Source organism: Artibeus jamaicensis, unplaced genomic scaffold (assembly GCF_021234435.1).
Source record: "Artibeus jamaicensis isolate MK-2021 breed Jamaican fruit bat unplaced genomic scaffold, CSHL_Jam_final contig_729, whole genome shotgun sequence".
Lineage (NCBI taxonomy): Eukaryota > Metazoa > Chordata > Mammalia > Chiroptera > Phyllostomidae > Artibeus > Artibeus jamaicensis.
Genome location: NW_026521939.1, coordinates 6,588,205 through 6,604,599, shown reverse-complemented (window position 1 = coordinate 6,604,599; position 16,395 = coordinate 6,588,205). Strand labels below are relative to the sequence as shown.

Here is a 16,395-nt window from a genome sequence, read left to right as displayed (position 1 = left end):
TGTAACTAGCTGCTTTTCTATTGCTACTCTTAAGATTCTCTCTTTGGCACATTCTCTCTCTCTCTCTCTCTCTCTCTCTCTCTCTCTCACACACACACACACACACACACACACACACACACACACACACACACACAATTGCCCCTCTTCTTTCCTCAAGGCATATACCTTCATTCTTTCTGTTTCTTAAGCTCCAAGGGCCCTTCTTTTGCCTCCATAACTTGTTTCCTGAGCGCATGCAGCCCAGCTGGCTCGCTTTTTAGAAAAAAATCTTCTGTGATGTTCTAAATAAACTTTTGCTTGTATTATAAAAAAAGATTCCCTCTTTGTCTTTAACCTTTGGTATTATATTATGATGTGCCTGGGTGTGAGCCTTCTTGGGTTCATCTTGTTTGGGAGTCTTAATACTTTCTGGACTTGTATGTCTGTTTTCTTTGCCAGATCAGGAAAATTTTGGGTCATTATTTTTTCAAATAGGTTTTCAATTTCTTGCTCTCTCCTTTCTCCTTCTACCTCTATCATGAGGACATTGATATACTTGATGTTGTCCCAGTGGTCCCCTTAAACAATCCTCATTTTAAAAGTTCTTTTTCCTTTTGGCTGTTCCGATTAGGTATTCTCCGCTATCTTGCCTTTCCAGATTACTATTTGATCCTCTATTTCATCTAATCTGCTTTGATTCTTTCTAACGCATTCTTTAATTTTTTTTTCTTTTACTGGTTATAGAGAGAGGGGAAGGGAGAAGAAAGAGAGAAAGAGAAACATTGATTTGAGGAACCTCATCCCACAGAGTTCTCCTGTTTGTGGATGAAGTGAGCCCTCCCGGACACAGTCTGTTGTGGTGGGAAAGGGGGTGGTGATTCCCTCTAGTGGAGAATGCCCTAAGCCCTTCTCCAAAATGGCTTTTATTGGGATCGGTATGTGTAGGGGTATACAGCATGCACGCACAGCTCATCAATCGATGTCAGAAGGCTATAGTTATAGAAAACAGTGTTATCTATAGATAACGATTGAAGGAACATGGAGATCTGCCTCAGGTCAGGGTCTGTGAGACAGGCTAATGCCAGATGGTTTTTAAGGCATGTTTCATGAGAGAAGGAGTTGACTCCTTATGCTTTGAGCTTAAACATCAGGTTTACACCAACAGGGCTACACAGAGCAAAGCAAGCTTCAAAGGGTACAATGCATTCTTCAGGTTGATCTCCCACAGGAGCCCTCAGTGCTAGCCTCGGGTCATGGCTGCCTCCTGCATTTCTGGCTTTCTGGTCACGTCTTACAGGTCTCTTTTACGGCCTTGCTTGCTCAGGGCTACAGTCTCTGATACCACACAAAATGGTCCCCAACACATTGATGTGAGAGAGAAACATTGATGGGTTGCCTCCTGAACCTCGACTGGGGATCAAACACTCCACCCTGGCACGTGCCCTAACCAGGAATCGAACTGGCAACCTTTTGGTTTACAGGATGACACTGCACCCAACTGAGCCACACTGGTCAGGGCTCTAATGTATTCTTCATTTCTGACTGGTTCTTTTTTATGTTTTCTGTCTTTTTATTAATATTCTCACTGAGTTCATCTACTCTTCCCCTAAGTTCATTGAGCATCCTTATAACCAGTGTTTTGAATTCTGCATCTAGTAGATTGTTTGTCTCCATTTCTTAGAGTTTTTTGTTTGTTTGTTTGTTTGTTTGTTTTTGGATATTTTTCCTATTCTTTCTTTTGCAGCATGTTTCTCTGGCTCCTCACTTTGTCCAACTGCGTGTTTTTGTGTCTCTGTACGAGGTAGATCTTCTGTCTCCCGTTGTGGGCAGAGTGACCTTACCAGTGGTTGGCCTTTTCTTTAGATCCTTAGTTATAGGACTTCTGTTCAGCCAGTCTCCAGGTTGTCCCAGTGACGGCTGTTCTGTAATTTAGTTGTAATTTTGATGAGATTGTGGGAGGAGGTGAGCACAGCATTTTCCTAGTCCACTATCTTAACAGGGAGTCAGGAATTTAACTCTTGTTTATGGTAATTAGCCTCTGGTAAAATTGGTTTTGTTATGCACTGTTGCAGAACTTATCAGAGGACATTAAGTGAGGGCTTATTGTATACATTTCACTGATGTGTAGTGAATTTAAACTGAATAGCACATGTGCTGCCATTAATACAGTTCAGTCTTTAAATATTTCCATCACCCAAGGAGTCCCCTGTGCCCATTTGCAGTTACTCCCCTTTTCTCTCCCAGCCCCAGAGGACCACTAGCCTGTTTTCTACCAAATTTCTTTTTTTGGACATTTCATATAAATGGAATCATGTAGCATGTGGTTTTATTTATTTATTTATTTATTTTTGCATCTGGCTTCTTTCAGTTAGTATAATGTTTTGGAGATGATGTCTGCTCTGGCAGCTGTTAGTACTTTCTTTTTATAGCTGAACGGCATTCCATATGATGGACACACCGCATTTTTTTTACTCTTTTATTAGTAGTTGGGCAATTGCATGTACATACCACAATTTGTTTACTCACTTAAGAATTAATGGGCATTTGTGCACCAGTCTTTGTGTGAGCATATTTTTGTGTGTGTTTTGGGTAGGTACCTAGGAGTAGAATTGCTGAGCTACGGTAAATTTGTATTGAACCTTTTAAGAAATTGCTGAACTAGTTTCCAGGTGGCCACACCATCTTACATTCCCACCAGCATGTGTGAGGGCTCCAGTACCACATCCTCCCAACACTCAGTAGTGGTGGTCCTATCTATCTATCTAGCATCTATCCATTTTTATTAGCTTTAGAGAGAGAGAAGGAGGAGAGAGAGGGAAACATCGACTAGTTGTTCCACTTATTTATGCATTCGTTGCTGGCTCCTTGTATGTGCCCTGACCAGAGATCAAACCCACAACTTTAGTTTAGGGCTGTTTCATCTTGTTAATGTCAATCCTGTCTAGGTGAGAATATTTGCAGTATGGCTGTCTCTGCCTTTGAAATGTTTATATCCCTTCACAGCTTTTAAAAGATGTTTTCACTTTTTAGTGCATTTATTTCTGGGAATTTTATTTGGGGTCTTGCAGGGAGGCTATTGTAGGTGGGTTCTAACTGCTTGCTGTTTATACGTAGGAAGGCCAGGTGTTTGGTGTGTCACTTCTGTCCTGACCCCTTCTTTCAATCTCTTCCTGTCTGCCACATTTTTTCAATCGCTTCTTTTGGATTTTTCAATTTAAACATAATTATTTTACCTCTTTTTTTTTTTTTTAAATGCCTCACATTTTTCTCTTGCCTCCTTTCATCAGCTGGAACCTTCCAAACAAAATGACGGAGATAGTAGCCTTTTATTTCAGAGTCTCACCGAAACTTCTGTTGCTGCCAACCATTTCAGATGATGCTGGTTTTTGGCTTGACGTTTATGTGTGTCTGTAATTTTACATGTTCAAGAAGTATCCCTCTTTCTGATTTGATAAAAGATTTTGTAATGGTAAATTTTGTCAAATGCATTTCAACATCTATGACAATTATGATTTTCCTCCTTTAATATAGTGATATAAAGTGAATTAAAAGAGTCCTAATATTGAACCATTCATGTTATATTGTTACAAGTTCACTTAATTTTGGTGGTTTTTCATTTTAATGTCCAGGTGGATTTTATTTGCTAATATTTTATTTTGGATATTTGCATTGATTTTTACATAAATGAAGTTGGCCTATGGTTTTCCTTTATTGTGCTATAATTGTTGACTTTTGATATCAATGTTCTGTAGTCCCTGATAAAGAATTTGGAAATGTTTCTTGTTCCTCTAGGCCTTGATGCAGTTTAAATACCATTGGAATTGGCATTTCAACTGGTTAACTTCAGCCCTGGCCAGTGTAGCTCAGTTGGTTGGGGGTCATCCCATAAAACAAAAGATCGCTAGCTCGATTCCCGATTGGAGCACATGCCTGTGTTGTGGGTTTGGTCCCCATTGGGATGTGTATGAGAGGCAACTGATTGATGTTTCTCTCTCACATTGCTATCTCCCTCTCTTTTCCCTCCCTTCCTCCCCCCTCTAAAAATAAAATATTACAAAAATAAACTGGCTCACTTCACCTGGGAAACCATCATCACCTGGGGTCGGTCTCCCTGCCCCTCCCTTCTCCCTACATGTGACCTGGTGGTATTTTTCTCACAACTTTCTCAGTTTCTTCTGGTGTAGTTAGGTGTTTCTCTTTCGGTGCTTGTTGGTACTTTTATTTCCCCTGGAAAATAATCCATTTCCTACAGGTTCTCAAGTTTGCCTGCGTAGACAGTCAGTATTTGATGCCTCCTTGTTGCCTGGATTAGCTTAACTCTTCCCTTCCCACAATACAACAATTTTTGGATTAATTTAAGGCCACCATTTTCCTGTTAATTTATTAATGTGTGAAAGCCTGTATAGTCAGGAATTCGCACGTGCTTCCAGGCCGGCCTTGGGGAACCCGGCTAGGACACATCCAGAGCCCCTGAGGCAGCAGGAGGCCACTGGAAAGCATCCCTTGCCTTCAGCAGTCAAGGGTCTTCCTCTCTCCTGGCAGCTGAACTCCTGGCCTGCTGGCCAGAGTGCTTCTGTGTGACCTCACCTCTACCCACTCATTTCCTGTCTTTAAAGAATAATTGAGAAGAGAGGTTAGAAAATAAAAGCTGACTTAATTTTTACTAAGATGTTGTTTACTGGGTCAGTCTCCTCCAGGCTTCGACAGTGGTCAAATGGGAGCAGGTTTTCCCCTTTCTTTCTGTTCAGGCTCCACTCACTGGCTACACTTTTTCATTTTGGTCATAACCCTCCATGTGGCAAGAAAGGGAGTGAGAAGGTGGAGGGTAGCAGGCTATGGCACCTGAAAATATGCCACTTTGGCATAAGGATTATTTTGAGCTGAAGGCAATTGAGAAGCAGATAGGAGAAAAGTTCTCTGCCTTCCCCCTTATGCATAAATTTATAAACATATCTCTTCCCCTATAGATTCCAGGAAGGACGGAGGTTAATCCCTGGAGATAACTCTAGACCCTTATCAGCACCACAGGAATCTACAACAAGCCCTTCTGAAAACTAAACCTCATCTACCATTAGTTCCCCACATATTTACTTGCACAAATTTTCCAGTCTTGCTGTCACAGGCAGGCACAGGTAACCAGGTTCTTGGTGACCGGGACAAAGAATGGAATGAACGCAGAGTGTATAGCAGAGAACATGGGAGCAGGCCAACTCCAAGCAGAGATTGGACTCATGGGCTGGAGGGATCCTATTCTAACAAGGCGGATCCTTCCTGGCTAGTTTTGGCAGGATTTTACTGCACGTGTGCAAGTAGTTGTATTACTTTAAAGCTACTGCACATGTGGTCTCCCATGGTTTTCCCTGATTGGCCACCAGGGAAGGGGGTACCACAATGTTACCTAGTTGACCCCCCCTTCTCCTGGGGTCTCCCTGTACTAGGTTCACCTTTCCCTTTGCCAGAGAATTATAGCTCTCCATGTTAGAGACTGGTGAAAAGGAATTATTTATTCAAAAGTCATACAAACTTAAGAGTAATGACTTAACATCTTCATTAAAATCCCAAAGTCCCTTTAATCACCTACAAACACACACAATCCTTCCTTCCCCTGCTTTACCTGGTCTGGTTTACCATATCTCAGGAAAGGAAATAGAAGTCCGTTGCTCAGGCAGCCCCCAGTTCTTCCCAGTATTCCGTGCTTGGCTGGCAGGCCTCCCTCAATTCCCAGCACCATCAGCTGTGTCACCGAGATCTGCAGTTCTTAATCCAAAACTGCATGGCACCTTCTGACGGCCCACCGGCAAGAGTCCTTGCACCCCTTTCCTTCTTGCAGTGTCTCTTCTACATTCTTCCAAACTGCTGAGAGAGAGCTCTGCATCGCTGTGCATCTTCCTTTCTGGCTTCCTAAGCTGTGTGGCAAAAGGAGACCCAAAGCCACATGGTTCCTCTCTGCTAAAGCTGTACGGTTCTTCCTGAGAGCCTCGTGGTTCCTTTTGTCATGGCTGCCATGCCTAGGTTTAAATCCCAGTGCCAATCTTCCTCTGCAGCTCCACTTCCAACTCCCCCCACAATTGGCTACACTTGTCAGCATTTCCATATTTTTCCAGTTTTTCTGGGCTGCCGTAGTAAGTCTGGGCAGGTGTGGCCCTGTGGCATGGAGACAATCATCTCCAAGCTCTTACACAGGTGCTGCAACCAAGAGGAGTTACTTCCCAGTTACGTCCTGGGTGGAAGTCACTCCCTTCTCCCTGGCTCAAAGCATAGCCACAGCTATTTAACATATCTGTGACACCAGTTAAAGGTTATAGATATGTTAAATGACCATTCTAGAAGTTCTCTGCAAAGCTGTTGCTATGCAAAACAACTCCATGGCCCTGCTCCATGTGTCCCATCCCTCAGTTCAGACTTGTGGGGGTGAGGACATCCCATATTTTTAATATTTCCTGGGCACCCTGAGTTTTAGACCCCCATTACAAATTCTTCTTTTGGGGGCCCCCCGGCTGAACCCTCTTACATTGTCACTTTTCTAAACATGAATTGGTCTTGTTAAGATGCTGTACAAACCCAAGTCCTAACCACCCCGTTGAGTTACTCATCTCTGGGTGCTTCTCTGTGCCTGCTTGATGCAACATCCTGATGTTTATGTTTGTTTTTCTCTTGCCAGTCTAATTCACAGGCCTCAGCCAATGAACGTAACATAGGTAAAGAAAAAGATTTTTTTCCTCCCCTACAGAGCTTTCTTCCAGAAAATGATGGCATGTTATTCTCCCTAAAGATAGAACTCTAGCTTCAGGTGGTATTACCAGAAACAGACCTGGCCCTGAGCAGGTGGGCCTAGGGCCAGGACGGCAGTGTGTGGGTTCTCCACTTTGTGCAGGAAAGATTTCACAACACGAGTCCAGGTGACTTTTAGAAGATGTTTATTAAAGCTGGGAACAGTGAAACAAGGAAGCACTCAAGATATTGGAAGTCACAGGGGAGACTTAGCAGGGCTACCTTGGCTCACTGAGGAGTCCGAAAGAGGGGGCTGTGGTGACAGGGTCGGGGGCTGCCCAGGGTGAGCTGCTGCCGCGCCTGGCCCCCAGCTCCAAGCCGAGTGGGGTTCCAGTCTCCTATGGATGACTTTATGAGATGCCTGCCTGTGGGGAAGATGAAGAGACAGGAAAGGCACAGGGTGCGTGGGAGGAAGAGTGCACAGAGGCCTTCATTTTGAGGGGTTTTAAAGATCGGGGGCTTAGGAAAGGTCTTGGGGAGGATCTCAAAAAGAATACTCATCAGCTTTAGGCTGATGTACCAAAGTGAGATTTATTCCCTTAACTTCATCTGTCCTTGGGTGTGGTTGGCACAGGGCACTAATTGGATTTCTGCTATCTCCTGAGTAGGGTGATTTAAGCTATTTACCCTCTGGTTGGGGAGAAGTAGACTGTAAACCATTTAGTCTTAAGTGCCCTGGATTTAGTGAAGATAGGATTTACTAGATGGCTGCAAACTGCTTGTTTAACTGTCTCAGTTTCCCTGTTCTGCTTGTCCTGGCTCACCAGCCTGTCTCAGTGGGAAGGGCACCTGCCTCCTGACCGAGGCTGGTCCCCTCTCTTCCTCACCTGCTGCCGTCCCCACCTTCCTGCTCCCCCTCTAGGCTCTTGTCCCTGTAAACCGGCACCAGTCATCCCGCACCCTAACCCCTCGATTTCAGTAAAAATTTCATTTGAGCCCCTTATTTCCTTCCCTTTCTTTTTTCATTTTTTTCTTGTTGTAAAATACACATAACATAAAAATTACTATTTTAACCATTTTAGGCATATAGTTCAGTGGCATGAAGTCCATTCGCGATGCTGCGCAGTCGTTGCCACCACCCGTCTGCAGCACCCTTTCGTCCTCCCCGTTCATGCTCTGCACTCATCGCACACTGACTGCGCGTCCCTCTCTCTCTCCAGCCTCTGACACCCGCCACTCTGCTTTCTGCCTCCATGAATCTGACGAAGTACCTCATGTAAGTGGAACCCTACAGCATTTGTTCTTTTGTTAGTAGCTTATTTCACTCACCCATCCTCAAGTTTTATCCACGTTGTGACTTGTGTCTGAATTTCCTCCCTTTTTAAGGCTGAATAGGATTCTGCTCTATGGATTCCAGATTTTTATCCATTTATTTATTATAGACACTTGGCTTTCTTCCTTTTTTCTTTTTTCAAAAGATTTTTAAAAAATAGGTAGTTTTTATTTTTATATTTTAATTGTATTTATTTATAGATAGAGGGGAAGAGAGGGAGAAAGAGAGGGAGAGAAACATCAATGTGTGGTTGCCTCTCATGCACCCCCCACTGGGCACCTGGCCCACAACCCAGGCATGTGCCCTGATTGGGAATCGAACCGACAACCCTTCGGTTTGCAGGCCCGCACTCAATCCACTGAGCTACACCAGCCAGGGCTAAAATATCCTTATTTATTTATTTTTAGAAAGAGGGGAAGGGAGGGAGAAGCATCAATGTGTGGTTGCCTCTTGAGCGCCCCCTATTGGAGACCTGGCTCACAACCCAGGCATGTGCCTTGACTGGGAATTGAACCAGTGACCCTGTAGTTCACAGGCCAGCACTCAATCCACAGAGCCACAGCAGCCAGGGCCAGCTTTCCCCCCCCCCCTTTTAATTTTTAAAAATCTCTGGGCCAAATGGCATGATAACAATTATACAGGGAATTTTAAAAGAAGTGTCATTGCCCTTCTTATACAAACTGTTTCCATGTTCCTCCGTTCCCGACCAGTTTTGTCCATACAGAGTCACTCAGTGCAGATTTCTGTGCAGTCTTTTGTTTTCCTTGCCACCCTATCTTTTTCATGATAATACATTACCTCATTGGACTTTTTGCCAAACGAGTTCAAGAGAGTGCATGCAGTTTTTTAAAATGCACAACTTTGGCCCTGGCTGGTGTGGCTCAGTGGATTGAGCACAGGCCTGTGAACCAAAGGGTTGTCGGTTTGATTCCCAATCAGGGCACATGCCTGAGTTGTGCACCAGGTCCCCAGTAGGGGGCATGCCAGAGGCAACCACATGCCAGAGGCAACCTCCCTTCCCCCTCTAAAAATAAATAAATACAATCTTTAAGAAATACACGACTTTAAAAATCATTCCCTGTTGACTATTTGTAATTTTCATCATTTTGAAAAATGAAATTATTTTGAAATTTTTTGGAATCATGTATATTTTCCTTATTTTGGATGCAGAGTAATCTTATTAGAGAAAGGAATGAATGGTTTTTAGAGCTGTGAAATGTACCACCGATGTACAAACTGCAACAGCCATTTACAGAATTTGAGACGATCAGTTTGCTCACAGCCTCACCAATTCTGGGTATTATTTAAATCCTATTTTGCAATGTAATAGGGAAAGTTATAATAATTACTTTTATTCACATATGATTGTCAGTAAAATCAAATTCCTTCCCCATAATGTTTATTCCTCAGTTGTATTTCTCTTTTCAGTTGCCTGTTTTTTTTACCAAATTGTCTCAGAGACTCAACAAAAAGAATTCTATGTACTTGCTCTTTATATGCCATAGACGTAAACATTTGTAGGTATTTTAAGTAGAATCATCCCCTCCCCCATCTGTTTTTCTGTACACTCTGCACGTGTGCATGTGCACCCACCCACACCACACCCAAGGTTGCCAAGTGCTGATGTTCAGTCTGCCTTGAGAAAACTGTTTTTCCCTCCTTGGGTCCCAGTGGCGCCCATGCCGAGCCCACTTCCGTGTTCCTGGTAAGCACTTGATGGGTGGAGCATGGAAGCAGGTTGGGAGTACAGTTCTGCAGTTTTCTTTTCTCTTCTCTTCTCTTCTCTTCTCTTCTCTTCTCTTCTCTTCTCTTCTCTTCTCTTCTCTTCTCTTCTCTTCTCTTCTCTTCTCTTTTTTCTTTTCTTTTCTTTTCCCCTCCTCCTGCTCCTCCTTCTCCTTCTTGCAATTTTTTCCCTAGACTGAAATCACTGGTGCATTGAGCAGAAACCAACAGGTGTGTGTTACAAATTGTGGGCACATCAAACTCTGAAGTGCTCAGCTCCTCCCCCACCCCCATCAGTTTGTTTGCCACAGTGAAGCAACTCTTTCCTTTTATTCCTGGGCTGAGGTCCCAGCAACAAAGCCTAGTGCAGTGCCTCTGATAGTTGTGGGTGTATTTCTGATAATGCACATGGCTTATGTGCATTAAAATGCCCAAGAGGAAAACATGAACAACCACTACATATCATAGCCTGGGACAGGGCTAAAGTTCACTTGACTCTTTCTCAAAGTGAACGGTAGATGATACAAGGCTATTGTGAAAGTAGACAGTAGATGACTGAGGCTGGGCAGCCTTGGGAGGTGGACAGGCCCAGATGAATGCCAGCTTGGCCATGTGCTAGTTGTATGACCTTGAATAAGTCCCCTGAGCTGCTGCTTCTTCCATTACATAGGGTCATCCATGCCTCACTGGGCTATTAGAAAGTCTGAGAAAACATCAAACACCTTTCAAGGGCAATGTCTGGACTCTGGGGTCTTTTGGTTGTAACCACGACAACATAGCTCACACTCAATAAATCAGAGCACTCTTCCCTTCCTTCTTTCTTCCAGGATGTAGGAGCATGTAGGACTGGCTTCCTTATCCCCATTCACTCCATATTCTAAAAACTCTAAAATTCTCTAGAGTTTCTTCTGAGCTTTATTAAGCCCCTGCTGTGTGCCAGGAATTTCTGTGTGGGAGGCCAGGGACAACTGAGTCTGGTATCTGCCTTCTGGTTGCCCCGCTCCTCATGGTCGATACTTTCCCCTCTGCCCTGGAATCTAGACCTCAGAACTCAGGGTGGAGAGGGATCTAGGGGGCCCCCTACTGGTAGGCAGGTTTCACAGCCACCCATGCCTCCCTCATCTCTCCAGGGGGTAACAGCCCCCCCACCATCCAATGCACATGTTCTTGGATGCTGCCAGCTTTATTTTTCAGTTGAATATCCAAAGGATAAAGGATGCCCCCACCCCAGAAACTGAACAACTGTGAATGCAGTATCCTCGGGACTTGAGTGCCCAGGTGCCCATAGTATGTGTGGATGGAAATGCACCCTTCGAGAAGTTCTCTAGTGGCCCCTCAAATATTCAGTTCTAGATTCGCTATCTACCCCAAAGAGGGAAGCTCCCCACCCAGGTTTGTGATTAGAGATTTGGGACCAGCAGTCCCCCTCACAGAACCCTGTGACTCAGGGGAACCCCAGCCCCTGACCTGGCAGAGGGTGGGAAAAACCAATCCCAAGAGAGAAAGACCCAAAGGCCGCCCAGCTCATGCAGTGGAGGCCTCAGAAATAGCAGCTCAGTGAGTGAGAAAATATCCTGGGCAAGAGCAGCTGCTGATGGAGTTCCCTCTGCAGGGTGGGCCCTTTGGCCGCTGGCTCCTAGATTCCACTGCAGATTGGAGGAAGGTGCAAATTATCCAGACCAGGTAGAGTTTGTTGTCCCTGGAAGCATTTTGAAAGCATTCACAAACAGCTCTTTCTTTCCTGTATCTGGAGAAAGTGTGATCTCTGAGCCTCCTGGCCATTTCATGACAGTTCTGTCCCAACCAAGAATTTTGACCTTGCTGAGGAGTGGGTGTGTGGTAGGAAGTGAAGGAGCCTGAAATCCTTGGCAGCCTAGTGCTGGCTTAGGCGAAATCTCAAACTGTGAAGAGAAGAGAAGTCAGGCTGCAAAGTGGACCCAGAGGACAGGGGACCGCTGTGTTTCCCAGAACTGTGCTGTCATTGCCCCTGGCTCTCTGCAGGCCCAGCAGTGCCAGGCCTGGGGTGGCCCTTGTGCCTTCCCCCTCTCCCCCTCAGGGGCCACTAGAGACCTTCTCGAAGGGCGCGTTTCCATCCACACATACTATGGGCACCTGGGCACTCAAGGCCTCTCCCCCTGGGTCAAGAAACAGGTGTGGTTAGATGGTTCCCTACTCCTGACAGACAAAGAACCATTGTTTCTGCCACCCCCAGAGATCCCAGCCAAGGGGGCAGGCTGAACCAGCACAGGACAGTTTGGAGGACAGAGGATGAACCCCACCCAAAGTTAGGAAATAAAGAGACATTCGGGTAGTGATGCCTGAGCTGGACTCTGAACAAGGAAGAGAAGGTCACGAAAGCAGCAGGAACAATCGGATGGTTGTGGAACATTTGATGATCTCTCTGAATGATTTCTTTTTGCTTGCAGAAAGAGCCGGCCTTACCTTTGGATCTGAGGCACCTGCTGAAGCTTGGCGTGCTTCAACACAGGGTCACAGGTTCCGGCAGCCTCTCTGCACCTTCTCTAGGCAAGTTGCTATTAGCGGATGGGGTTGAAATTTTTTCCTTTCCAATCTCTCGTACTTCATTTTCTCTGGTGTTACTGAGTGAGATGGTGTCATCAATACAGTGTGTGGTAGAGGCAGAAACACCGTAGATCTTTATGTTGTTGCTGACTTTAAGTGGGATGCTTCTGATGTCCCCGCTTCAGCTGCGACGTTAAAGGCTGTGCACTGAACCCCTCACCTTAGCAGGTGAGGAAGGGTCCTCCTATCCCCCATTTGCTAGGAGAATTTTTTTAGTAAAATATGAGCATTAGATAACTTTATTAAATGCTCTTTCCATCATTTTTTGAGATGATATTTTTATTTCTTTTTCAGATGGACATTATTCTGCTAACGCCATTTAATTCCCTGCAAGAATTCACAGCCTGTGCCTGGTAAAGGCAGTTCTGAATTCCCGCGAGTTTGTGTCCGTTGTTTGTCTGTGCTGGTTCTTGCTCTTAGAATTTTGTCTCCTCAAAGTTAGTTGGTTTTTTTTTTTTGAAGTGTGTTAGTTTTTCATAACTACAGTGTTTATTGTATCACCACGCCCGGCACACAATAGGTGCTCAGTATGTGTTTGTTAATTTAACGTTTTTAATTGTGGTAAAACACACAGAACATAAAATTTACCATCTTAACCGTTTGTAAGCACAGCTTAGTACACTAGTGCACTAAACTTAATAACTTACTTTAGTACTAAATTTAGTCCTAAGTTTAGTATCTAGTACATTCTGCTCAGTGCATTCATACTGTTGTACAGCCAGGCTCCAGAGCTCTTTTTTCATCTTCTTTCTTAAATTTATTTAAAAATTTATTTATTGATTTATTTTTACAGAGAGGGGAAGGGAGGGAGAAAGAGAGGGAAAGAAACATTGATTGGTTGCCTCTTGCATGCCTCCAGTTGGGGACCTGGCCAGCAACCCAGGCATGTGCCCTGACTGGGAATTGAACCAGCGACCTTTCAGTTCTCAGGCCGGCACTCAGTCCACTGACCCACACTAGCCAGGGCTCGTTTTCTTCTTCTTCTTTGTTTTTTTTAAAAATTTATTTTCTTATTGATTATGCCATTACAGTTGTTCTATTCCCCCCCCCTATATTCCCCTCCACACCCCTCCCCCACCATTACCCCCGCTTTAGTTTATGACCATGTGTCTCAAGTTCTTTAGATTCTGTATTTTCCATACTATTCTTGCCCCCCCCATCTATTTTCTATCTACTGTCTATGCTACTTATTTTCTGTACCTTCTCTCCCTTCTCCTTCTCCCACTCCCCTGTTGCTGACCCTCCATGTGATCTCCATTTCTATGGTTCCCCTCCTGATCTAGCTGTCCTTTTAGTTTGCTTTTGTTTTAGGTGTGGTTGTTCATAACTGTGAGTTTGCTGTCCTTTCACTGTTCATCTTTTTTATCTTCTTTTTCTTAGGTAAGTCCCTTTAACATTTCATATAATAAGGGCTTGGTGATGATGAACTCCTTGAATTTGATCTTATCTGAGAAGCACTTTATGTGTCCTTCCACTCTAAATGAAAGTTTTGCTGGATAGAGCAATCTTGGGTGTAGGTCTTTGGATTTCATGACTTGGAATACCTCTTTCTAGCCCCTTCTTGCCTGTAAGGTCTCTTTTGAGAAATCTGCTGGCAGTATGATGGGAACTCCTTTGTAGGTGACTGTCCCCTTAGCTCTTGCTGCTTCTAGGATTCTCTTCTTCATTTGAATCTTGGCTAATGTAATGATGATGTGCCTTGGTGTGTTCCTTCTTGGGTCCAACTTCTTCGGGACTCTCTGAGCTTCCTGGATTTCCTGGAAGTCTATTTCCTTAGCCAGATTGGGGAAATTCTCCTTTATTATTTGCTCAAATAAGTTTTCCACTGGTGGCTGTTCCTTTCCCCCTTCTGGTACCCCTATAATTTGGATGTTGGAGCGTTTAAAGATGTCCTGGAGGTTCCTAAGACTCTCCTCATTTTTTTGAATTCTTGCCTCTTCACTCTTTTCTGTTTGGCCATTATTTGCTTTCTTCTGGTCCACTCCATTGATTTGAGTCCCAGTTTCCTTTTCATCGCTATTGGTTTCCTGTGCAATTCCATTCATTTCAATTAGTTTCGCCTTCATATGTTTCTCTAATTTGTGACTATACTCAACCAGTTCTGTGAGGATCCTGATCACCAGTGTTTTAAACTGTGCGTCTGAGAGTTTTTCTATTTGTTCATCGCTTAGATTTATAGGCTCTGGGGCTTTGAGATCTTCTTGAGCCATTTTTGGTCTGTTTGTGCCCTTTAAGTATGAGGAGCGGAGCCTTGCACTCCCAGGTCGCTGGGTTGTGACGTTGTATGTGGGGGTGTGGTCAGAGCAGGGAAATGGCGGCCCCCTCTGCTGTTTCTCTTGGCTGGGTGAGGAGCAGAGCCTTAGGTTGTTCACATGGGCAGGGCCACTCAGAGTCGCTGGGTTATGACGCTATATGTGGAGGCGGGGTCAGAGTGGGGAAATGGCGGTGCCCTCCGCAGCAGCTCGCCGCCGGGGCCGCTGGCTCTCGCCCAACCACCCACTCCCTCGCTTGTCTATCCACACACGGATGCGCGACCACAGTCAACCTGCAGCCCTGCTCCCTCCCTGTTTCCCGGAGGTCGCTCGCTGGGTCTCTCACTAGGTCCAACCCTGCACCTGGATTCCGAGCGTCTGAGTCCGTCTGACCGAGTTTTCCTGTGCAACCCTGCTCCGCCAGCTGCTGGTTTCGCCCCTCTTACAGGTCAGGCTGAAGAATTTATTATTATCAGACTTCCTAAAAGTTCAATTTTCTGTGTTCTGGCTGTGTTTTCTGTTGCTAATATTTAGTTGTCTCTAAACTTGGTTGTGTGAGAAAGCATAGCGTCTCCACCTATGCCTCCATCTTGGCAGAAGTGGTCTCGTTTTCTTCTTCTTAAACTGAAACTCTGTACCCATTAAACAACAGCTCCCCATTGCCCCTTCTACCAGCCCCTGGCAACCACCACTCTATTTTGTCTGCTATTGCTTCACAACAGTGAAATCTCATGGTGTTCATCCTTTTGTGACTGGTTTATTTCAATTAGCATAATGTCTTTAAAGTTTATCAATGTTGTAGCCTGGATCAGAATTTCCTTCTTTTTTTAGGGCTGAGTAATATTCCACTGTATGTCTAGTCCACATTTTCCTTATCCATTCATCCATCAGTGGGTACTTGAGTTGCTTCTATCTTTTAGCTACTGTGAATAATAGTTTTACAAATATATCTTTGAGACCCTCCTTCCAATTCTTTGGGGCCTACACCCAGACATGGAATTGCTGGATAAAATAATTTTTAAAATTTTGAAGAACTGCTACACTGTTTTTCATAACAGCTATACTATTTTACATTCCCACAACAGTGCACAATGGTTCCGATTTCTCCACATCCCATAATACATATTATTTTATCTTTTTGATGATAGCATCCTAATGGATGTTAGGTCGTATCTCGCTGTGGTTTTGATTGGCACATACCTAATGACTAATGATGTTGAGCATCTTCTCAAGTGTTTGTTGGCCATTGTATGTCTTCTTTAGAGAAATGTCTATTCAAGTCCTTTGGCCATTTTAAAATTGAGTGTAGTTATTTGTAGAAGTTCTTTATATATTCTCGATATTATCTCCTTATATGATTTGCAAATATTTTCTCCCATTCCGTAGATTGCCTTCACACTGTTGATAGTGTCATTTCATACACTGTTTTTAATTTTGATGAAGTTCAATATGTCTTATTCCTTCTTTTGTTGCCTGTGCTTTTGGCGTCATACCCAAGAAATCATTTCCAAATCCAAGGTCATGAAGCTTTCCTTCTATGCTTTATTCTAAAAGTGTTATAGTTTTAAGTCTTACATGTAGATATTTGACCTGTTTTGAGATAATATTCATATATGGTGTAAGGTATGGGTCCAGAATGTGTGAGCATTCTTTTGCATATGGATATTCATTTTTCTTAGCACTGTGTGATGAAAAGACAGTCCTTTCCCCATTTAGTAGTCTTGACACAAGTCATTTTGTAACAGGAGGGACACAGCCCACTGGAAATGGGGGAGGGGTTTGAGCTGCACACATGTGACTGGAAACTTTGCC

General features: G+C 44.1%; 1 protein-coding gene across 3 annotated transcripts in view; it reads left to right on the top strand.

The window, feature by feature from the left end:
- Positions 1–12,268, top strand: part of RMI2 (RecQ mediated genome instability 2) — a 40,955-nt gene extending 28,687 nt beyond the window's left edge. For all 3 annotated transcript variants that reach the window (XR_008392806.1, XR_008392805.1, XM_053672191.1), the window contains 2 exons: positions 7,776–7,969; positions 12,175–12,268. Coding sequence is in view for 1 of the 3 variants with exons in the window: in XM_053672191.1 (XP_053528166.1) it covers positions 7,776–7,920 (145 nt within the window). In the remaining 2 variants the exon portion in view is untranslated. The remainder of the gene's footprint in view (positions 1–7,775; positions 7,970–12,174) is intronic.
- The last annotated feature ends 4,127 nt before the right edge of the window (positions 12,269–16,395 follow it).